General features: G+C 36.2%; 1 protein-coding gene across 6 annotated transcripts in view; it reads right to left on the bottom strand.

Moving 5' to 3' along the window:
- The window catches only part of NUMB (NUMB endocytic adaptor protein), a 129,510-nt gene that overhangs the window by 23,788 nt on the left and 83,435 nt on the right, over positions 1–22,287 (bottom strand). For 4 of the 6 annotated variants that reach the window (XM_054567317.1, XM_054567316.1, XM_054567320.1 and 1 more), the window contains 2 exons: positions 11,616–11,690; positions 6,337–6,369 (listed from right to left, as the gene is read on the bottom strand). In XM_054567317.1, coding sequence (XP_054423292.1) covers positions 6,337–6,369; positions 11,616–11,690 — 108 coding nt within the window. The remainder of the gene's footprint in view (positions 1–6,336; positions 6,370–11,615; positions 11,691–22,287) is intronic. The other 2 variants (XM_054567319.1, XM_054567321.1) reach the window with 1 other exon arrangement.

Below are 22,287 nucleotides of genomic sequence, written 5' to 3'. Positions count from 1 at the left end.
TCCTATAATTCCAAAATATGGCGAGTATTCCTCAAAGGACAAGGCATTGAAGGGAAAGAAACGCAGCTTTCCACAGGATTTGAGACTGGCATGATCTCTAATGGCTGCTTTGTTCAAAGTACAGTAACTTTTAATCTGGGACAGTGACGTATACTATTTCCTGCATTTTCTTAAGTGAGAAGGGCCTTTAAAGGCTGTTGGGAAAAAAATAAGGAGGAAATCAAACAGCAAAGGAGGCGGTATTATTTAAAAAAAAAAAAAAAAAAAAGACAAGATTATGATCCCTGAACTCCAAAGAGTGTTTCGAGGAAGGGGCGGAATGGGCTATGTCAAATGCTGCTGATCGGCTGAGTAAGGTGACACAGCCATTGGAACAGTAATAGAAAGAATTTGACAAGAACAGCTTTGGTGGAGTGGTGAGGGCAAAAGCCTGATTAAATGAGTTTAACAAAGGAAGGGAGAAAAGGAAGTACAGGCACTAAGAAGAAACCTTTTTTTTAAAGGATAGTTTGTTTTCCATTAAAGAAAGAAAACTGATTGCAGTGGAGAGAGGGGGTAGCATTACTGGATTAAATGGGAGCTGGAACAATGAGAACCTACTGGAGGGACTGGCCGCAGCCAGCCGCCTGTTCACCCTTTGAATAGGAGGGAAAACAGACGTGGACGCAGGTAGGTGAGTAGATGTGGTAGTGGCACGTGAGTTTCCTTCTGGTTGATTCTATTTTTTTCAGTGAAGTAGGATGCAAAGTCATCACCTGAAAAAGGACAGAGTAAGAAATTCTGCAGGTTTAAGATGAAAGGAGGTGTCAAATAGTCATCTAAAAAAAAGAGAGCAAATGGGCTAAAAAAAAAAAAGAGACTGTCTTGCTTATCTTTGTATCTAGACAGACTAGCACAGCCCCTACCATGTTTTAGACACCAACGGTGACTTGAAGCTTGAGAACCACTGGGTCTTCATGAATACAAATTTTTTTAAAAAACCCTAATGGTTATTGAATTTTTTTAATCTAGAAAAGGTCCATGACCAAGGCATGTGACATACTAGTTGGTTCTATCACAGGAAACAATGAAACCAAGGATATATGGGAACCTTCTGATTCTTTTGAGACTTTTTGCTTTTCTTCAGAAATTTGTTATAATGCACTTCAAAAAGAAAAATAAACTAAATCCTAAAAGATGGATCAATAAAATGCGAGGAAAATAAAATTTAAAGAAGGGCACAGGAATTTTAAAAAGGTGAAGAAGAAAATGGAAAGCAGCAGCAGATATTCTAATACTTTTTAAGAACAGGATTCAGAATGAAAATAAGCACTAAGCATGATTTTTCAGAGAAGAAAACATGGGAAGTCTAAAATAGAATGTAGATGAGAGTATGCTGATTTAAAAGGGTCATAAATATCATGAAATGTTTTATTCTCGAGAAGTAGGTGAAGACAATATAACCATGCATTCTCTAAACCATAACCATTTCTAATGATGGATTTTAACAACTGTAAAAGCGTAAAAACTTGAAAAATATATTTGCTGTACATTATGGGATTTGCTACAACAGAGAGATTATTTTGGGTGATTTTTACACAGTTTGAGGTAGTTACCCACTCCTTCCTAAAGTGAAGTGACATATAGCCCTGGGGAAGTTCACAAACTCAAATGCCTCAGAGTTAGAAGCAGGTAACAAAATGAGTAAGGCCGGCGAGCTGTAGGGACAGTAGGCATTTGTAGGGATTGTGGCAACCAAAGGGTACAGTCACTAGTTACTCAGCTCAAGCCTCCACTTTCAAATAGAAAGCATGCTGTTTTGCCAGATCTTTTCGTTCTTAAGACAGATATCCTAGTTTTTATGTACAAGATTTCAACGTTTGGAATACTGGCAACTAATTCAAAGTTATAAACTCCGCACAGGCCATACAACACATGTTTGTGGGAAGCGTTCAGGCTCTTGAACAGTCTCATGTCCTCTGCATTAGGCTCTTCCTTCATGATAATTAAGGATTACATGACGAAAGCAGAGGCCAATACTTTTGAATGGGAGACCATTAATATGGGGTAGGTGAAAGAACTCCACACTATGTTTCAGAAAACCTTGGCTTCAGGGTAGGCACTGCCATTTACTACTAGCTAGGCGACCTCTTTCAGCTAATTCATTCATTTGTGAAATGTAGTTCCATGAACAATCCTGTCTAATTCACTGAGGTGTTGGGAGTAGCAAGTCAGAAAGTAGGTCAAAGTATATCATAAACTGTACAGCTCTCTATAAATACAAATAAATGCCTGTAAGATAATAGAAAATATATTTTGGCCTTGGTCCCCAGTTCTTGGCATAGAGCTTCTGGAACCGTTATAATTTTCTAAGTGGTAAGAGCACTAGAAGCATCTTTTGTTCTATGAGGTGACTCTGAGTGGGCTCCTGGATAAGGAGGGCTGGTCACCAGAAAGACCCAGCCGTGATTAGAAGCTTGGAATTTTCAGCCCCGCCCTCATTCTCCAGAGAGGGAAAAGGAGCTAAAAATGGAATAATCATCATGACTATGTGAGAAAGCTTCCATAAAATCCCAACATTAAGAGGTTCAGAGAGCTTTCCGGTTGGCAAATACATCCACATTGGGAGGGTGACGCTCACCAACTCCTCAGGGACAGCGGCCCTTGAGCTGGGGCCCTCCAGACCTCGCCCTGTGTATCTCCTCATCTGGCTGTTCATCTGTATCCTTTGTCATATCCTTTGGTGAACTAGTGCCTTTTCCTGAGTTCTGTGAGCTGCTCTGGCAAGTTAACCAAATTCAAGAAAGAGATCATGGGAACCTTCAATTTGTAGCCAAACTGGACAGCAGCTGTGAGTAACCTGAGGATCTACAATTTCAACTGGCGTCTGAAATAAGGTGGGAGCAGTGTTATGGGACTGAGCCTTATCCTGTGGGATGTGACACTCTCTCCAGGAAGATACTGCCAGAATCGAGTTAAATTGTAGGACGCCCATCTGGTGTAGCAGAGAATTGCATGGTGTGGAAAAAATCTCCACATATTTGGTGACCAGAAGCAAAATGTTTTGTGTGAATAGTCAGGGAGACACAGGAGAAAGACTCATAGGAGGTACAATAAACTGCACTTTTCTAATACAACAGCTTTAAAAAGAGACCTAATAGGGAGGTCTAAGCATTTTATAGCTCCGTGTTCAGTCAGTTCATCATAAAAATGAGAAAATAGATTACTTAGCTCATGGGGTTCCTCACATAAAATTATAAAATCCTTTTCAACTGTTAAATGTCCTATAATTACTTTGTAATAAAGTACTGGCCTAGTATGGCCAAAAACACAAATGAAGACACATATAACAACTTCCTAAAAAGTTGGCTACATTCTTGACTTCCCTAAAATAATGAGCAATTTAATGTGCTACTCTGGAAAAAGTTATTTCAGGTTCTCAGTTTTTTCCCTTCTCCTTAAGATGTATATAAGCTTACAATGGGTTAACCCTAGAGGCCAGTAACAAAGCCAGGTATCTGTTCCCTTTGGCTAAAGTTTCAGGGGGCACAGCCTCCATCAGCAGGTGATACAGGAAGAGGAAGTGACTGTGGAGTCAGGTCCAGGATGCAACTTAGGGAAAAGCAGCAGCAGTCTTCCTGGCTTAAGGCCATGACTTAACACATTCAGAATCAGAGCTAATAATTCTAGCTACCTACTTTCATGTAGGTGTGTTTGATGGAAAGTTTTTTCTTTTCTTTTCTTTTCTTTTTGTTCTCTTTAAATACATTTGTCTCTGCCTTCCCCCCGCCCCACCCACCACTTTGATGGAAACACTTCTTAATATCTGCTGCTCTCATTATGCTGGACCATTAAGTCATAAATGATGTGAAGGCTAAGAAAGCATCAAAATTTATGAGGAACTGTATGGCATAAAAACTCCCTATCACATACTGTTCATTTTCAGCTTTCATCAAACCACAACTGACCTAGCAAACTCAACAACCATGTCTCTTCCACCAGCCTATTTCTTGCAGAACAGCGTGGACCTGAGTTGAATGATGGCAAAATCTTTCAAGTTCATTTGAAAGATTTAAAAGGCTCCAAAGTAAAGTTTTGCATTTAAAAGCATGGTTCTGGTTAAGATTATGAGTGATGCTTTCCTCTCCTCAGTTTTCCAAACTCTCTGAATGACTTACAGTAATTTTTTAAATTGTATATTAGAATAAAATCACCCTGCCATAAAAAGAATTCCCCCTGCAATAACATAAGAAAAAATTCTGATAGTCACATGTTATGGATGCCAGTATGCGATTACTTAGCATCTTTTAAGAAAATCCTGTGGGCATCAAACTCACTAGTATGATTTAAATATCTCCAAATAAGTAAAATGTTAGTTTGAACCACTAAAAGACTCTTTAAAGCTTTAACTAATAAAAAAGTAAATTAACTAGAGATAAATCCAAAGTTAAGTACTACCTCTAAAGAATATAGAGAGTAAAAGTAAGTTTCCAGGAAGCTCTTTATTTATTAGCATCCTTTCGGGTTAAATCTTTCAAAGTTCACTTGTAAATAATATGAAAAAAGTGATTGTACAGCATAGTGATGAAGAGTGTGGGCTCCAGAGCCAGGTTATCTGGGTTCAAATCTTAGCTTCTAGCACTTATTATATCTGTGAATTTAGGTGGGTCACTTAGCCTCTATAAAACTTCAGTTTCCTTGCAAAATAGGGAGAATAATAATTTCAAGGTTTTTGTAAAGATGAAGTGAGATGATTCATAATTTCCTTTTTCATGCCATAAAAATTTACCATGTAGCAAAATGCAGTGAAACAGCTATGAAGCACAGGGTAACCCAGTTGAGCTATACCGTACGTGCACCATGACCCCACTGTGTACAGCAATGAAAACTGGCCCTTGGGACTGATTTTGAAGCGAGATCTACCTTTGTTCCTCAACGCCATATTATAACCTTCAAAAAAAATATACTTTTAACATGTCTATGTATCGAGTCAATTTCTACAACCTGCCTTCACAGACAAGGCTGTTTTACTATAGTAGACCTATTAAAAACTAACCTCCTAGAAAATAAAAATTGTATAATAATTGTGGTGATGCGGAACTGTTTTGAGAAATTCTCTTTGGAAAAGAATAAGCACTCCACAAAAAACATTTCCTTAACAATTAAGTACCAATTAATAATAATGCAAATGGTTATAGAATTCTTTCTAGATATGATCCCCCATACTATATGAACCTGTTAATTTGACTCAGACTCAAAATGTCTATTAAAAAATTAGGTGACATGGGTGGGTCAGTTATATGATTTTTTTAACTTCAGATTGACAGCGGTAACTAAATTAAACCATTCAATCTAAAAATCCTTCAAATTTATTTACATTAATTAATATAAAGGTGCCCTAAACAGCAACATGTCAAAATTGACTATTACTAAAATATTTACTTAAGAAATGGAAACTTTTTTTTTTAATAAAACAAATTTCCAAAATAATAAAACCACCCAGTAAAAAAAAAAAATTGTGATGGGATTTTTATATTCACATAAACTTTTAGTAATTTACACTCAGTTATCCAATGACAGTAGTTTTTTCTTATGCTTTCTCAGTCTGTATTATTTTGTAACACTCAAAACTAAATAAGGACACAAAAATGTTACAAATACATTTACCTACTTGTACATATATTAATTCGAAGGAAATATGAACATTAAACAATCATTATTTGAAAAGCATCTATAGAACACTCCAGATATGGCAGTCAGTAAACTAATCGAGACAGTTTTTCTTAGATTAGTAAGCAGCACAAGTTAAAAAATCACAGGCTCCTCAAAGATTAAGTTTATGTACTTTCACTTACTTCACCTGAAATTTAACTTAGATTAAAAAAAAGCATTGAGTATAAAATTTGGGGTACATTTAACTTTTGACTTGAATTTAATTATTTCTTCCCATTTCTCTGTCAATATCGAATACTAAGTAAAATCCAGTTGTTAAAAATTCAGCTAATATACTTATATGAACAGTTTGGCAAGATCAAATTAAACACCTAGTCATTTTTTAAAAAAATAATTTATTTTTCCAAATACATTTGTCTCCGCCTTCTCTAAAAAAAGACAATCCTTTTTTAACCTACTTTATTTATTGGACTTTTCTAGAATCATCAGATTTATTATCAATAGACACAGGTAATATCATAGATAGCAACTTTCCAATTCATTAATTTGCATATATAGTCAAGTCAATTCCTGTATTATAAAGATACCAAAGCTGTATTTCTTTAAAAAAAAAAAAAAAAGTCAGTGCTATACTAGGGGTGTAACTCCTTATAAAGCAAGCACCAAATGTGGCATCAAACTTACTTTTCCAAAGAAGCCTTTGAAGAACTTCCTTTCCTGGAGGAACAGGGGGACAAGTCGAGCACTATTATTGTATGGGCTAAATGTCTCAGGGTTTCACACCAATAAGCACATAAGGAAGTCGGGTGAAGGGCAAAGTAGGAGAAGGGGAGGGAGTGAGTTTTAAAGAGTTATCCAGACAAGGAGTGACATGAAAATGCAGGGAAACATACTGTATGGCCTAAGAATCCATGGAAAGAATGAGGAGAAATCAGAGCCTGTATCCATGCAGAGCGACTAGTTAGTTCAGTGTTCTCTATTTACTTTTAAAACAGAGATTATCCAAATTTGGTAGCAGAGAAAAAGATTAGGACATACTAGTTTTGTGAGATTTGCATTTTAAATTTCATAATAGTGAGTAGTAAATAGAATATTAGCTCCATATAAATATTTCAATTGAACAGTGGTCAACTATGTGGAAGTCATCAATTAAAAAACCAGTTTACATTCAAATGACCACATAATCACATAGCAACACATAAAATTAAATAAAGAGTGTGCAGCAAGGGTCCTTGTCAGACTTTTTCTTACTGAGTTCAATATGTCACTTAGACAATCTTTACTTATGCACTAGGATTAGTTTGCATATGTGCTGATCAATCCCATGACAATCATGGGGAAATAATAAATATGTTCTATTCCAGCAGTGGGAAGAGGGGGTAGAGGGAGGTGGGTGAGGGTTTAAAGAGGATAAATGGTAATGGGGAAAAATATAAATAAATAAATAGATTAATTAATTCTATTCCAAACACAAAATAAATCAACTATAAAGAACACAAGGCTAACGGTCTCACTGGAGCAGAGAAAATAAATAATGAGAACATAACCACATCTGTGGACCACAACTGAAATGTAAGGAGTAGGGTTGTGTTTTCTTTTAAATATTACTGTTTTAGAATAAAGAAACTTGCATGGACAGCGGTAAATATAGAATTCCAAAACTATATACATGAGAGAAACATGGCTACCTATGGCCCCATTACCAACTTTTAAGCACATACAAACTTTAAAAACTGGCCACCACTTAAAATTTGAAGAATTTATGCAAAGAAGATGGGTTCTAATTCATCCAAGCGAGATTAACTTTACATTTCCTAGTTTTGGTTAAACTATACTTTAAGCCTTTACTTCTTATAATCAGTTTTTAATGATGGACAAATGTCTAGAAAAAGACAACTGTACTGAAATTTGACTCGCAGACAATTTATAGTCATTCAGACACTGACTAGTTTGCTTGCTCCCTAAGTTTTGAAAATGCAAACACTATCGAATATTTCCACAAAATGTTCTGAACTTAAGCTGGAAAAATAATAAAGTAATTGGGGCAGTTATTACAATAAGACTAATTTTATTTCTGCTGCCAAGTTTGGTGACCCTAGTTTTGTTAGACTGAGCAACCATCAGCTTTTAAGGATGCAGCCAAAGTTAAAAGAGCCACCATTCTTAAGGGATAGTGAGGTGAGGGAAAGAGATCCATTAATATTTAATTTAGCTCCCAGAAAAGCGCTGGTTAAACATGGAGTTTGCCTCTTTTTATAGAAGATCTCAGATGTTAATGAAAAAGGTTGACGTGCAAAATGCATAAAAAGATAGTTATTAGAGAATATTGTTTTTAAAAAACAATTAAGTTATGATTCTTTTACCTGCTAAAACAAAAACATATATTAGAAAAAAATATATCAAATAGTGAATAAAAAACCCAACATATTAGAAACTGGTAGTATAATGAAACTAGTCTAAAACCAAGACAGGGAGAGACATTTACAGAGACAATGGGAAGAAAAGACCTTTTAAAAGGAAGGGCATGTTGGATCAGTGTCAAGTAATATAACCAAAGGCCCGATACACTTTTTACAGAAATTGATAAATGACATTATTCCTCACCCGGCGCTTGACTATGATGTAAGGACACTGAAAATGAACAATAGATTGTCCATAGACAATATCTCATACAATCTAAATCCCTAAGTGGTTAATTTGTGAAATTATGGCACAAAATTAATGAGTGAAAAATAGCTATAACTAACTTTATGTATACAAAGTAAAAAACAATTTAAACATATTAAGGCTCTGAGAAGCATATGTTTAAAACACTATCTTGTTTAGTTACAGTATCTTTTCATTTGAAAGTATTGTTTGCAGATAACTTCTAACTTAAGTTAAAACAATCCTAAATTTTAAGGAACTACTTCAAGGTAAAAGAAAGTTATCTTGCAAACAACCCTACTTCCTCAATTTCCCACAAATTTAGATTTTTAGTTTAAAGATCATTTAAGCGATAGGTTTAGGATGTTTGCTTTGCTACTTAACTGATACACATGAGCTATATAATTCCTCAAATTTTAAAACTCTGGCATTCAAACTAGTTCCACAGATATGCTATTTTCCTTTTATATGGAGGTTGTACATTTTTACATTTGCTTGCATTTATTTGAAACTCTTAAGAGGAAGCTTTATGATCTTTTATGGAAAAATAAACAAAAACACCTCCAGAGCCATAGCTGTTGGCAAAATATAAACACCTGGTATCTCTAATCATAGATGTTATAGATTATAGATGTCTGTTAGGATCAATGTTTGGTAAGGGGGGAGGCGATGAGAAATTTCTGCATAGTAAGTATATGAAGACAAAAGTCAGGAATTTTTGTTGACTAATATGATCTGAGAAGAACAACAAGCTGAAGACTTCTAACTTTCTGCAACCATCTCAGGACAGCATTATACAAGGGGAAAGTTTGCGTGTAATAAGCAGAAAACTGACATCAATTACCTAAAAATTCAGTCTTATTTTTAAAAATACATGTCTCCCTATGTAAAATTATAAACAACATTCACTCCAAATCTCCTGGGTAGGACTGGTCTGAAAAATTTTAAAGAACTTCTTGAATGAAAATTTTAGAAATGGTCAATTTCCCCTCAAAGTTCAAAAGTTTAAGTATATATATAAAAGCAATCAACATATATAAAACTTCATTTTAGCCATAAAATACCACAGGGAAATAAGGATCTTTTAGAGGTATGCAAAAGGGTTTCATAAACTTTAAAATATGAAATATAATTACACTTATGGTGATTATTATGAGATTCAATTTGACTACATGTTCAGGACTGAATTGTTTCCTGTACATTCATTCCAGAAATATTTTTTGAGTGGCTACCAGGTGCCAGTCACTGTTTTAAACCAAGTGGCAATTTGGTTTCTATTTCTGTTGAAAATAAAAACTCATTAAATTTTATTATTTAAATAGTCCTGTATTCAAATAATCATGCTTACAGCTTATAATCTTCTTGGCCAAAAACATAAAAAGGTAAAATAAAACAAAAACATTCACTTAACTAAAAAATTAGTTTTAAAACTCGGTATATAATGGCTATCTCTAGGATTGCAAGAGATTTTATGTATGGTTTTTGTTCATTTGGATTTTATACAATGAACATTTACTACCTATATAATAAACAGATGTTTCTATTTAAAAGTAGGTTTAAAATATAACTAGACAGTTAGGAGGGTTAACTGCTCATTAAACAACTAAATATCATTTCTTAATACATACCTTCTGGGTAAATTTAAACCATCCCTAGATTTTCGTCATTCAGAGAGTGAACATGAAGCTATACTGAGTTAAAAGACTTTCTAAAGGCTGATTCCATAGTGACCTTCTAATAGTAAGTTATAGAAGCTATTAACACTTTAAATACTATAGTTTCAGGCCTATCTAGCCTGTTCACTGATTTGTCTGTTGCTTTTAGTCATTAGTTTATGGGTTTAAAATGCCCTTTAAATGTCTATAGGGCAAACCATTGCATTACTTTTTAAAATATTCTTTGCCAAACTGATTTTTCTAGTGAACTTAAAATTGTTAAAGAGGAGATTGAATTTATATTTCTTGGCAAACTATAATATCTGAAGCTATATTTAACTGGGGAATATATTCAGGTAGATATGGCAAGTCTATAAATTATAGTTCCATGTACCATAATACATGGATATAAGTGCCTTTAACATGATGATCTTTGGAGAGCAAAGACAGACTAGGAAGGGCTTTAATCGTTAAAGAATTTAAGTAACCAAAATCGAAAGTAAAGGGCATGTGTGTGTACATATGTGTACTTATGTCTATATTGGTTTAGTTTTTATTTCACTAGTTCTTTGCATAGTATAATCAGTTATTTTTCTCTTCTTTTTTCCTTCTGTAATAGGCTCAGGCATTTCCTCCAAAATATAGTCCACTTCTCTGAGTGGTTGCTTTCTTGATTTTATAACTTTTACATTGAGGAATTATAGAAAAAAGGTCATACAGAATGCACCAAGAAGCAGAAAAGTTCTGATTATTAAGTAAATTGAGACAAAAAGCACTCATTAGTAGCCAAACCTGTGGCAGCCCACCATACCAGCAAACCCAAAGCAACAAGTATTTAATGCTATCTGGGGCACGGGCATGCACAAGTGATGCTTAAAGCTTTCAGAGCAAAGGTGGGTGGGGACAGGGGGAGGCCACACACCAGGGAGAAGGGAGGTTGTGAAGAGGGCTGTCAGAGTTTCCAAAACATTTTTCAAATCTATCCAAAATGTGAAATTAACACTTTTGTCTGAACCTTTAGGAGCTCTGAATCCATTCTCTCCTTTTATTAAATACACAGGCATGTGCCTAGAATGTGTTCTATGGCATAAAGGCAAAGTACTCATTATTTATCTTAGAAAAGGATTTTCCATTTCAAGTATGCTGAGGTTTGTGCAAGAGGCAGAGAAATATATTGTTTATGTTAGAGGGGTGTAGAGAAGGAAATTGGGAGTAGAAGTCAAGATAATAAGTCCTCCCCAAATGTAAACCTCACTAGCCATCAATACAAATATCTTGGTCATCTATTTTTTCCTTGAAAGCTGTTTGTTATAGTAGATTTAAAAACAATAATTTATAACCCAGTTATCACAGTTAGGTTAACACACTATCTGTAACAGTTTTATCCTGGCTTTAAAATATTTTTCATTTCATTGTTGAATATGGATTCTTAATCAAAAATATCTTCTGGAAAATGTCTCATCTAAACTGAACAAATTGTTCTTTATTATTACACCTTTGGATGGACAACATGAGATGCTCTTTATTAGTGAACTCACATCTTTTGCCTTAAGAGAAACACTGTTCTTACTGGATTGTGCATCACTGAAATTTACTGAGCAACATCTTTTAAGAAAATATTTATAGCATATAGACCAACATTGGCAACCATGAAATACATACAGCTTTCAATCTTTTTACAGCATCTTCACAGACGTGCATTCCTCTTGATTCATCAACTTCTACATGGCCAAGGTACTGTAGGAAGAAGAAAAATGTTACGGCTTTTGCTCTGTTTACTGGTAGCTTCTAAATGATAGGTATTAGATGGTAGAAAATTGAATATTGAAATTCCTACACTCAAGAAACTCACCGCCATTGTAGAAAGATAAGATAATGTTACTTTACTTACCCTGTGTCCTCAAGTGAATGAGATGTATAATAAGTGTCTCAAAGAGTTATTATAGAAGAGTATGTGGTAGGCACTGAAGGTTATCTGAATCTAATGGATCTGAGGCTGTTGCCTGTGCTAGAAACAGTTACTGTATCTGTAAACATAAAAACAATCCTAAGACAACATGTGTATATGTATATATGTACACACACATGCATATAAAAAAAAGCATAAATAAAAATACCACTTATTCCAAGACCGAAGAGTTCACATAATCCTTTTATGGGGAACACATGAGCAGGGCAGAAAACTTAAACAAAATTTAAGAAGACGATGCATCTGAGCTTTAAAAGATGTGTAGCATTTGAGGAGGCAGAAATGGGAAGTTTAGGAAACGATTTTAGGCAGAGGGAATTCAACAAAAGTGAGAGGCGTAGAACAAGATAACTACATATCAGCAAGTGTTATTACTATTTGGCTGGAATGTGAGGTATATGCAGTGGAGGAGTTTGAATGCTAAAATGAGTCTGCACTTAATCTTAGAAGCAATGGAGAGCTAATAAAACTTTTCTTTCTTTCTTTTTTTTTTTTGGCAAGATGGTAATATGATTCAAATTGTATCTTAGTATGGGAATAGCCTTAGGTTAGAAAAGCAGAAGGGATGGTAACAATATTACAAGTGCTCTCTTTTAAAAGGAAATTCAGGGTCTGGTTCTGGGTAAGATGGAGTAGGTACGCTTTACCGTCTCACCTACTGAATGAAACAATAAAACCTGGACAGAATGCAAGGAGCACCTATTCGAGGTTTCTATAAAGAGTAGAAGATGAATCACAGTATAACACCAGAATTCAAGATATTTCTGAACCAGCAGCAAGTTTACCTCCCCCTCCCCTCCCATCCCTTGCTATCTCCTGTTGTGGCACAGAGAGAACTCTGGGAAAAGCACTGGAGTTCTGGCTCAAAGACCAGATAAGAGAAATCCTTATCCCCAGAAAGAATACAGGAATCCTCCTCCCTTTTATTCATCTCTATTTTTCTTCTCTCACATTCTAGCCGCCCCAAATCCTGTGATGGCAGTGGTGCTGGCAGCAGCAATGGAAACCACACCTGAGAGGGAGGGGAACCTCCTCTGTTCAGTGGAACTGTGATTCCAGGAAGGCGGAGCCAGCCCCCCTTCTGCTTTTTCTCCCTCTCTCTGCGTCTCCCACCCCTTGGCTCCGGAATGGAGGTAAAATACTGGGACTGCATGGGAAACACATGTATACAGAGTTTAAGCAACTTGTCCAGGGTCATTCAGCTAATGAATGCACAAACTCAGTCTTACAATGCTCATATATTGAATTTTTCATTTTTACTACTATCTTTCTAATGATGAATAAATGCATAAAACCAATGTAGAAAACTGTTGGACTTCAGGTAACAAAATACTTGAGGCATCAATCACAAAAAATCGTGAACTAAGATCAAAATAATTAAATGTCTAAAGAATTGTAACAACTATAATTTTGAATACACATTAAATAAAACAGCAAGACTACTCACACTAAAGCTGTGGCTAAAAAGGGGCTCTGGAATAAATCTAACAGAAAGTAACCTCACAGGGTGATCTGATCATAAATTCCTACCTGGGAAGGTCATGGAGTTAGTCATGCCTCAGACCTATAACTTCCCTAGTAAAAGGTTATCTTTGCCTTAAGCAAGCCCTTCCATTTTTTAAACCACTGTAAATATTTTACTTTTTACATTTTTTTTAATTTAAATGTATTGGTGTGACAATGTTTAATAAGATCATATAGGTTTCAAGTGTACATTTCTGATACGTGATCTGTGTATTGCATTGTGTGCCCAGCACCCACAGTCAGACCATCTGTCACTACATAATTGGACCTTTACCTTTTCCTCCCCCCCGACCCCACTTCATTCTGGTAAGCACCATAATGTTGTTTGTGTTTATGAGTTTCAGTTTTATATTCCACATACAAGTCAGACCATATGGTTCTTAGCTTTTTCTGATTGATTTATTTTGCTTAGCACGATATTCTCAAGGTCCCTCTATGTTGTTGTAAATGGCAGTGTTTCATCTTCTCTTATAGCTGAGTAGGATTCCATTGTATATATGTACCATATCTTCTTTATCTCATCCCCTCTTGAATTCCTCTCTTGTCTTGGCCACTGTGAATAATACTGCAATGAACAGGGGAGTGCACATATCTTTGCAAATGTTTTCAAATTTTGAGAGCAGGTATCCAGAAGAGGGGTTGCTATGGTCCTGAGTAGTCTTGCTGTTTTATTAAGAGGGGGTCCTATGGTAACTCTATTCATTTTTGAGGAACCGCCATACTGTGTTCCATACTGGCTGTGACAGCGGGACTAAGAATTGGAAAATTTTAGTTTTAGGTAATATCAATAAGCTTAGTAATTAATGCATGTAAAAAGCTATTGTTTCAGGAACTGAAGGTATGACCCACCCTGACTCCAGGAAACCATAAGCAGTTCCACCTTTGTGCCTCAGGAGGACAGCAAGCAATCAAAATGGTATCTGAGCCATTGTACTCCAGGGTGAGATGCCAATTGCCCGGGGCACAGATAAAGAATCACCAGTCAGCAGATGAAAGAATGCTGCAGCTTTTTATCTGATTAACCTTTTCCCTGAATTCCAAACCCCTTACCTACACTTTTCTTCTCTTTAAAAGAGTCGGTTTGAAATGCAATGTAAAACAGTCAGTTAGGTTACATAACCCGCCATCTTCTCCGACTGTGGGCCATCTGAATAAAGCGCCCATAAAGAGTCAATCCCTGTCTCTGCTTATTGGTTCTGGCAGTGACAGGCAGCAGGAACCACTGATTTTTCTGGTTTCAGCTGTATCAGTTTACATTCCCATCAGCCGTGAATGAGGGCTACTTTTTCTCCACAACCTCTCCAACACTTGGTTATTACTGTCTTGTCGCTCCTCTCTCCATTGTTTTTGTATACCTAGGTTAATAGGCCTTTGGGATGCCTTTTTCAGACCACCCTCAAGGGAGCACACAATCTTGTTAACTACCCTGCAATCAGTCCAATCCCATGTAATCTTGTAATTCATGTAATCTTCCTTATACCCCACTCCCACCGATTACAAATGTATAAAAAGAAACTGTAAACTGTTATTCTGAGAAGCATTTTTCTTTGAAGCATTTGAGATTTGCTTCTGGCATGTGGTCAGTTTGGCTCAAATAAACTCTTATAAAATGTCTCTATAGGTTTGGGTGTTCTGTACATCAACATTGTGAATCAAATAATGCATTGTATATAGTTCTAAACTGAAAGACTATAACCTCTTTAGGGAAAATCTGAATAATACAAAATCCAAGGTGATACACAATCATACCCTGCATAACAACCTTTCAGCCAAACACAAACCACATTTGCAACAGTGGTCCCATAAGATTAAAATGGAGCTGAAGAATGCCGATTGCCAAGTGATTTCTAGCTGTCTTAACATTCTAGTGTAATGCATTACATAATTACCATTGTGTTACAACTACCTACAGTATTCAGTGCAGTAATAGGCTGTATAGGTTTGCAGCCTAGAAGTTGTAGGGGGAACAGATTTTTGTCACCCCATAATGTGTCTCTTTGGCATAAAGATTATTTTAGTCTGGCTAACTTTAAGAAACAGCATATAAAGGAGACACTCTGAAATTCAAGTAGAAGTTACCCTTTGTAAAAGACATTTACTTTGCAAGGAAAATCTCCATTTGTAAGGTGTCTCCCTTGCTATACCAGAAATAGGGGAATAAATTTATTTTTAGAAATGCTTATCAATACAGAAGACAAGGATTTAAATATCCTAACAACCTGAGACTTCTGGCCAAGATGGAGGTACAGGTAGGCTTGCTTCACCTCCTGACACAACCATAAGAAAAATAACCACCAATCTAAAAACAAAAAAACCCACCAGAAGTGCCAGAAAATCAAACTGTATGGAAGTCCAATAAGCAAGGATTTACAGAAGAAACATTCATCCAGACAGGCAGGAGGGACAGAGAGGATGCAGAGTGGTGCTGCGGTCGTGGCAGCTGGCAGAACAAGAGGTCCCACATTCACATGCGGCAGACAAAAACTGGGAGGCACAACTGGGGAGCCAGCGATCCCAGCCTCAGGCCAGACCATGCAGCCCAGGTTCCAGGGCCGGGAAATAAATCCTCATGGCTGTAAAAACCAGTGGGGGTTGGGGTGGCAGAAGAAACTGCCAGTCTCTCAGGAGAGTCCACTTAAAGGGCCCACAGGGTTCTAGAACGTACACAAACCCACCCACTCTGGGAATCAGCACAGGGAAGCAGCTAGAAGGGCACAGTTGCTTTCAGGAAGTGAGGGAAGTGACTGGAAACTAGGTGAGAGTGAGCAAGTGGCATTGTTCCCTCTTTGACCCCTCCTCCACATACAGCACCACAAAGCAGTGACGCAGGTTGCACTGCCCTGGCCAATACCTAAGGTTCTGCCCCTTACAACGTAACAGATGTGCCAACATGGGGAGTCAAAGCAGCTCCACCTGATATGCAGAAACATAGGGAGGCTGCCAAATTGAGGAGACAAAGATATATGGCCCAAATGAAAGAGCAGAACAAAACTCCAGAGAAAGAACTAAACAACATGGAGATAGCCAACCTATGAGCTCAAAACACTGGTGATCAGGATGCTCAGAGAAATGATTAAGTATGGCCACAAAATAAAGGAAGAAGTGAAGGGTATACAAAGTGAAATAAAGAAAAAATATACAGGGAATCAACAGTGAAGGGAAGGAAGCCAGGATTCAAATCAACTATTTGGAACAAAAAGAAGAAATAAACATTCAACCAGAACAGAAATAAGAAACAAGAATTTTAAAAAATGAGGAGATGCTTAGGAACCTCTCAGACAACTTTAAATGTACCAACATCCAAATCATAGGGGTATCAGAAGAAGAGGAAGAGCAAGAAAGTGAAAATTTATATGAAAAAAAATGAAAGAAAACTTCCCCAATTTGGCAAAGGAAATATACATTCAAGTCCAGGAAGCTCAGAGAGTCCCACACATGTTGGACCCAAAGAGAGCCATACCAAGACACACTATAATTAAAATGCCAAAGGTTAAAGGTAAGAGAATCTTAAAAGCAGAAAGAGAAAAGAAGAGTTACCTGCAAAGGAGTTCCCATAAGACTCTCCACTGATTTCTTAAAAGAAACCTTACAGGCAAGAAGGGGCTGGCAAGAAGTATTCAAAGTCATGAAAGGCAAGGACCTACATTCAAGATCACTCTATCCAGCAAAGCTGTCATTTAGAATGGAAGAGCAGATAATGTGCTTCCCAGACACAGTGAAGCTAAAGGAGTTCATCATCACCAAGCCCTTATTATATGAAATGTTAAAGGGACTTATAAAAAAAAGATGGTCAAAACTATGAACAGGAAAATGGCAATAAACTCACAACTATCAACAACAGAAACTAAAAAAACTAAGCAAACAACTAGAACAAGAACAGAATCATAGAAATGGGTTCATATGGAAGGTTATCAACGGGGAGGGGGAAGAGGGAATAAGAAGTATAAATAGTGGGTACAAAATAGACAGGGTGATGTTAAGAATAGTATAGGAAGTGGAGAAGCCAAAGAACTCATATGTACAACCCAATGGACATGAGCTAAGCAGGGAGAATGCTGGAAGGAATGGGGTATGGGGCGGAGGGGCGCAAAGGTGAAAAATGGGACAACTGTAATAGCATAATCAATAAAATATACTTAATAACTGCAAAAGAAAACAATTAAATATGCTAACAACCTTATCCCTGTTTACAGTGCTTTTCCTGGTAACCTCCCTTAACTGACACCTTGCTATCCCCAACAACTTCATTTGTCTTCACCTGAAGATGATATTTAAGGTGGTGTCTTCACACATTTTGGCTCAATAAGAGAGCAGGAGCTTTAAGACAAAGTCCATATTTAGTCATCTCTGCTTATACCTTTTATTTATTGAATTAGAAAAATTTTAATTTAAAGTTATAGGCTGTTAGAAAGGTCATGTTTGGTAGCTCTGTCAACTAGTTCTGGGTGTTGAGATTGAACTCACACCCAGAAATAATAAAGTACTTAGTCACTGACGACTACTTTTGCATCATTTTGTCAGATGCTACAGTGATAGGCATACAACACTCAAATTCTTAAAAGCTGTGTTTTTCATCTTAGAAGAGAGTAATGAATGAACTTTTAAAATAACTCTTTGGGTGAATTCAGCTCTAGGAGGTATTCCTTCATGTTCAGTTGATATGCGGCTTTTATTGAAGCTCAATAATATATTCTTAGTTTCTTGGCCCAATGAAAAAAGAAAATCAAATACTGGGAAAGGATAAAATCTCAGCAACTGTGCTATCTGCATCACTGTTCTGACATTTTAAGAAATTCTGTATCTCATTCTTGGCACCTTGTCATATATACTGTCAAGTGTTTAAAATTTGTTATATTTTAAATTCACTCCCAATCCTTGATCACTAACTTGAAATGACAACTATATAATTACATTATCCTGAATTTTCTGTTTTGTTCTGTGATATTTACAGTTTGGCACTATAACATGCTATTTAAAAATTATTATAGATTAAGAGTATATTCTATATCTGCTTTGTATGATCACTTTTACTAATTTTTCTCCCACAGAATTTTCGTGGGTACTTCTCATGTTTCTTCCTTAAGATCAACTTTGGGATAATTCTGTCCAGTTCCTGCTGAAGCAAATCTTCGGGATTTTAATTAAGATTGCCTTAAATTCACTGGTTAATTTAAGAAAAACTGACATTATATTATTGACCTATTCTACCTAATACTATTTATTTAAGTCTTCTACATCTGTGAAGTTTTATGGTGGCCTTCAAATATACTCCTATGCATTTCTTTCTAGATTAGTAAGTATTTAATAATTTTGGTTGCTTTTATGAATGGTTTTACCCATCATTTATGTACATATGTGTGTGTCTAAATATTCATATTAATATATATTCATATTCTTAATAGACTTTATTTTTACAGCAGTTTTAGGTTCACAAAAAGTTGAGCAGAAAATACACAGCATTCCCAGATACCTTCTCCTTGCCCCGCCACAACTTCCTTCACTATTAACATTCCACACCAGACTAGGACGTTTGTCACAATCAATGAAACCTACATTGGGATGTCTTTTTTAGATAGAAACAATTTTTAAGGATTTTATTTATTTACGTTTAGAGAGAGGGGAAGGGAGAAAAACATCTTTGTGCAAGAGATACATCAATCAGCTGCCTCCAGCAAGGCCCCCAACTTTGTCTTTTTCTTTCTGATTGCTTTGAAGATTCTCTTAGTCTTTGTTATTGTAAATACCATTCTCATTCACATGTCTGGGAAACAGACTAATATTTTTTAGTAGCTTTATTAAGATATAGTTCATGTACCATACAATTTACTCACTTCAAGTGTACAACTGAATAGTTTTGGGTGTATTATTAATTTTTATAAAGATTTTATGTATTTTTAGAGGGAGAGAAACATTAATGTGTGAAAGAAACATTGATTGGTTGCCTCCTGCATGCCCCCAAATGGGACCTGGCCTGCAACCGAGGCGTGTGCCCTGACCAGAAACAGGAATCAAACTGGTGAACTTTTGCCTTGCAGGGTGACAGCCAACCCACTGAGCCACACTGGTCAGGGCTACATTATTTTTTTAAACTGTGGTAAAATACATATAACATAAAATTTTCCATTTAAACCATTTTAAAGTGTACAATTCATTGGCGTTAATTGCATTTACAATGTTGGGCAATCATAACCACTACCTATTTCCTCATGTTTTTCATCACTCTAAACACAGCCATTAAGCAATAACTCCCCAGTTCTCCCCACCCCAGCTCCTGGTAACCTCTAATCTACTTCCTGTCTCTATAAAATTGCTTATTCTAGATATTTCATGTAAGTGGAATTATACAATATTTGTCCTTTAGTGTAGAGCTTTCACTTAGGTTTATCTAAGTTGTAGCATGTATTTCAACTTCCTTATTTTAATGGTAGAATAATATACCATTGCATGTATGAGGTTTGTCCAGAAGGTACCCAGTCATGTAATATGAAAAACAGAAATTTTATTGAAGAAGATACAAGAAACACTGTACATAGGACAATGATGCTCCAGTCCCCTTTGAAGTAGGCACCTTGGGACCTCACGCAGTTCTCCCAATCGCCATCAGCTGCCCCATCATACTTTCCTGAATCTTATTAACGTCTGAAATCTCTTCCTTTTCAAAGGTGATTTTAGTTTTGAGAAAAGCCAGAAGTCACAGGGCGCCAAAACTGGGCTGTATGGGGGCTGTCACCTGGGTAATTTGATGTTTCACCGAAAACTCTGCACGAGATGTGATGCATGAGTGGGCACGCTGTCGTGATGAAGTTGCCAATTACCAGTTGCCCATAGCCGCAGCCTGCTGAATCATCCAAATAGTTTCCGTGGAGGAATGTTCAAACTTAATGCAAAATTTGAGGCAGATTCGCTGCTCTACTTGCTCAGTCATTTTGAATGCTGCAGCCACACAGTACACACTCAAGAGTCTACTGCTCCCATTGACCAGTACAGTGAAGTTGTCATTGTTCATGCATGTGTATTCCAGTCCACCCTCCTTGGCTATCAGGTTACACCAATGTTGTGCAAACAGTTCTCATTATATTAGCAATGGCTAGACTTTCTCCAGACAGACCTAGTTGTATATATCACTTTTTTTTTCTTCCAGTTACCTGTTCATAGGGTTGTTTCCACTTTTTGGTTATTATGAATGCGGCTGCAAGATAAACACTGACATATAACTATCTGTTCATTCTCTGCTTTCAATTCTGTTTGGTTTACACTGAGGAGCAGAATTGCTTGGTCATGCAGGGTAATCATATGTTTATATTTTGAGGAACAGCCATGCTGTTTTCAATAATGTTGCACCATTTTACATCCCTGTAAAAATCATGAGGGTTTCAATTTCTGCACATTATTTGTCAGCACTTTATTTTCTATTTTTTCAAAAACTTAAACCATCCTAATAGGTGTGAAGTGGTATCTCATGATTTTAATTTGCATACCCTGAATAACTAATGATGTTGAATATCTGTCTTCTCATGTGCTAATTGGTTGTTTGTATATTATCTTTGGAGAAATGTCTGTTTACAACCTTTGCCCATTTTTAAATTGTCTTTAAATTGAGTTGTAAGAGATGTTATATATTGTGAATATAAACCTTTGTCAGATATATGATTTCCAAATATTTTCTGGTATTCTGCAGGCTGTCTTTTCACTTCCTAGAAAACATCCTTTGATGAGCAAAAGTTTTTAAATTTGATGAAGTTCAATTTACCTATTTTTTTCTTTTGTTGCTTGTGCTCCTGATATCGCATTTAAGACTCCACTGCCCCAATGTCATGAAGATCTAACCCTGTGTTTTCTTCTAAGAGTTTTATAGTTTTTAATCTTATGTTTAGGTAACTGATCCATTGAGCTCTTTTTTTATGTGGTGTGGGTAGGGATCCAAGTTCATTCTCTTGCATGTGGAAATCCAGTTGTCTGAGCACCAGTGGGTGATGAGACAATTCTTTCTCCACTGAATGCACTTTGTGCCCTTGTCAAAAATCAATTGGACATAGATGTATCAGACTTTTATTTATCCTATTTGTTTCTTCAATCTGAGGATTCAAATACTGCTTTGAATAAATTCATCCTCTTTTCTCCTCCTGGAAGTCCCATTATGCCTATTAGTGCTACTGGACTTTTAATTTTGTTCATCCATGTTTCTTCGTTTTTTCATATTTTCTCATCACCTTGTGCTACATTCTGGGTAACTTCATCAAATCTATCTTCCAGTTTACCAATTCTCTTTTCGGTTAGTTCTAATCCACCAAATTCTATTTCAATAACTCTATTTTTCACTTTTAGAAACTCAGATTTGATTCTTTGTGAAACCTGCCTATTCCTTTTCTTCTTTGTCTTTTTTTCCCTATGGCTTTACTTTTTAATGTCATTTATTAAGTTTCAAGATTTTAAAGTGCTAATCCTCTTGTTGTCCTTCGTTGTATAATCCTTTATTGTATCTGCTGATCATTTCCAGATATGATTTATAACTTTTTAAAAATTTTAAGTTCATCTTCACTGAAGCTGTTTTTCTGAGGGAGTTTCATGCATTCTGGATTGTGGAGTGGTTTTACATTTGCTTCTAAAACCTACTGTATATTAATTTGAGGATTCTCACACCATGCAGTTTATTCTTTAGCATATAAAGTCCATATCCAGGGTTTCATTTTTTCCCCCCTCCTGGGAGACTTTTTTTAACCTAGGGTCTGAGTAGAGGCAAGATACTTTTTTTCCCCCCTTTTCCTTTTTCTTCTAGTTCTCTATTTCACTGATTGTAAAGCCCACAAAAGGTTCTGGGTCTATGCTGGGTTCTCAGTTCTA

The sequence above is a fragment of the Pteronotus mesoamericanus genome, unplaced genomic scaffold (assembly GCF_021234165.1).
Source record: "Pteronotus mesoamericanus isolate MK-2021 breed Mesoamerican mustached bat unplaced genomic scaffold, CSHL_Meso_final contig_182, whole genome shotgun sequence".
Classification (NCBI taxonomy): domain Eukaryota; kingdom Metazoa; phylum Chordata; class Mammalia; order Chiroptera; family Mormoopidae; genus Pteronotus; species Pteronotus mesoamericanus.
The sequence above is the reverse complement of the archived record's forward strand: the minus strand, read 5'-3'. Positions and strand labels throughout refer to the sequence as shown.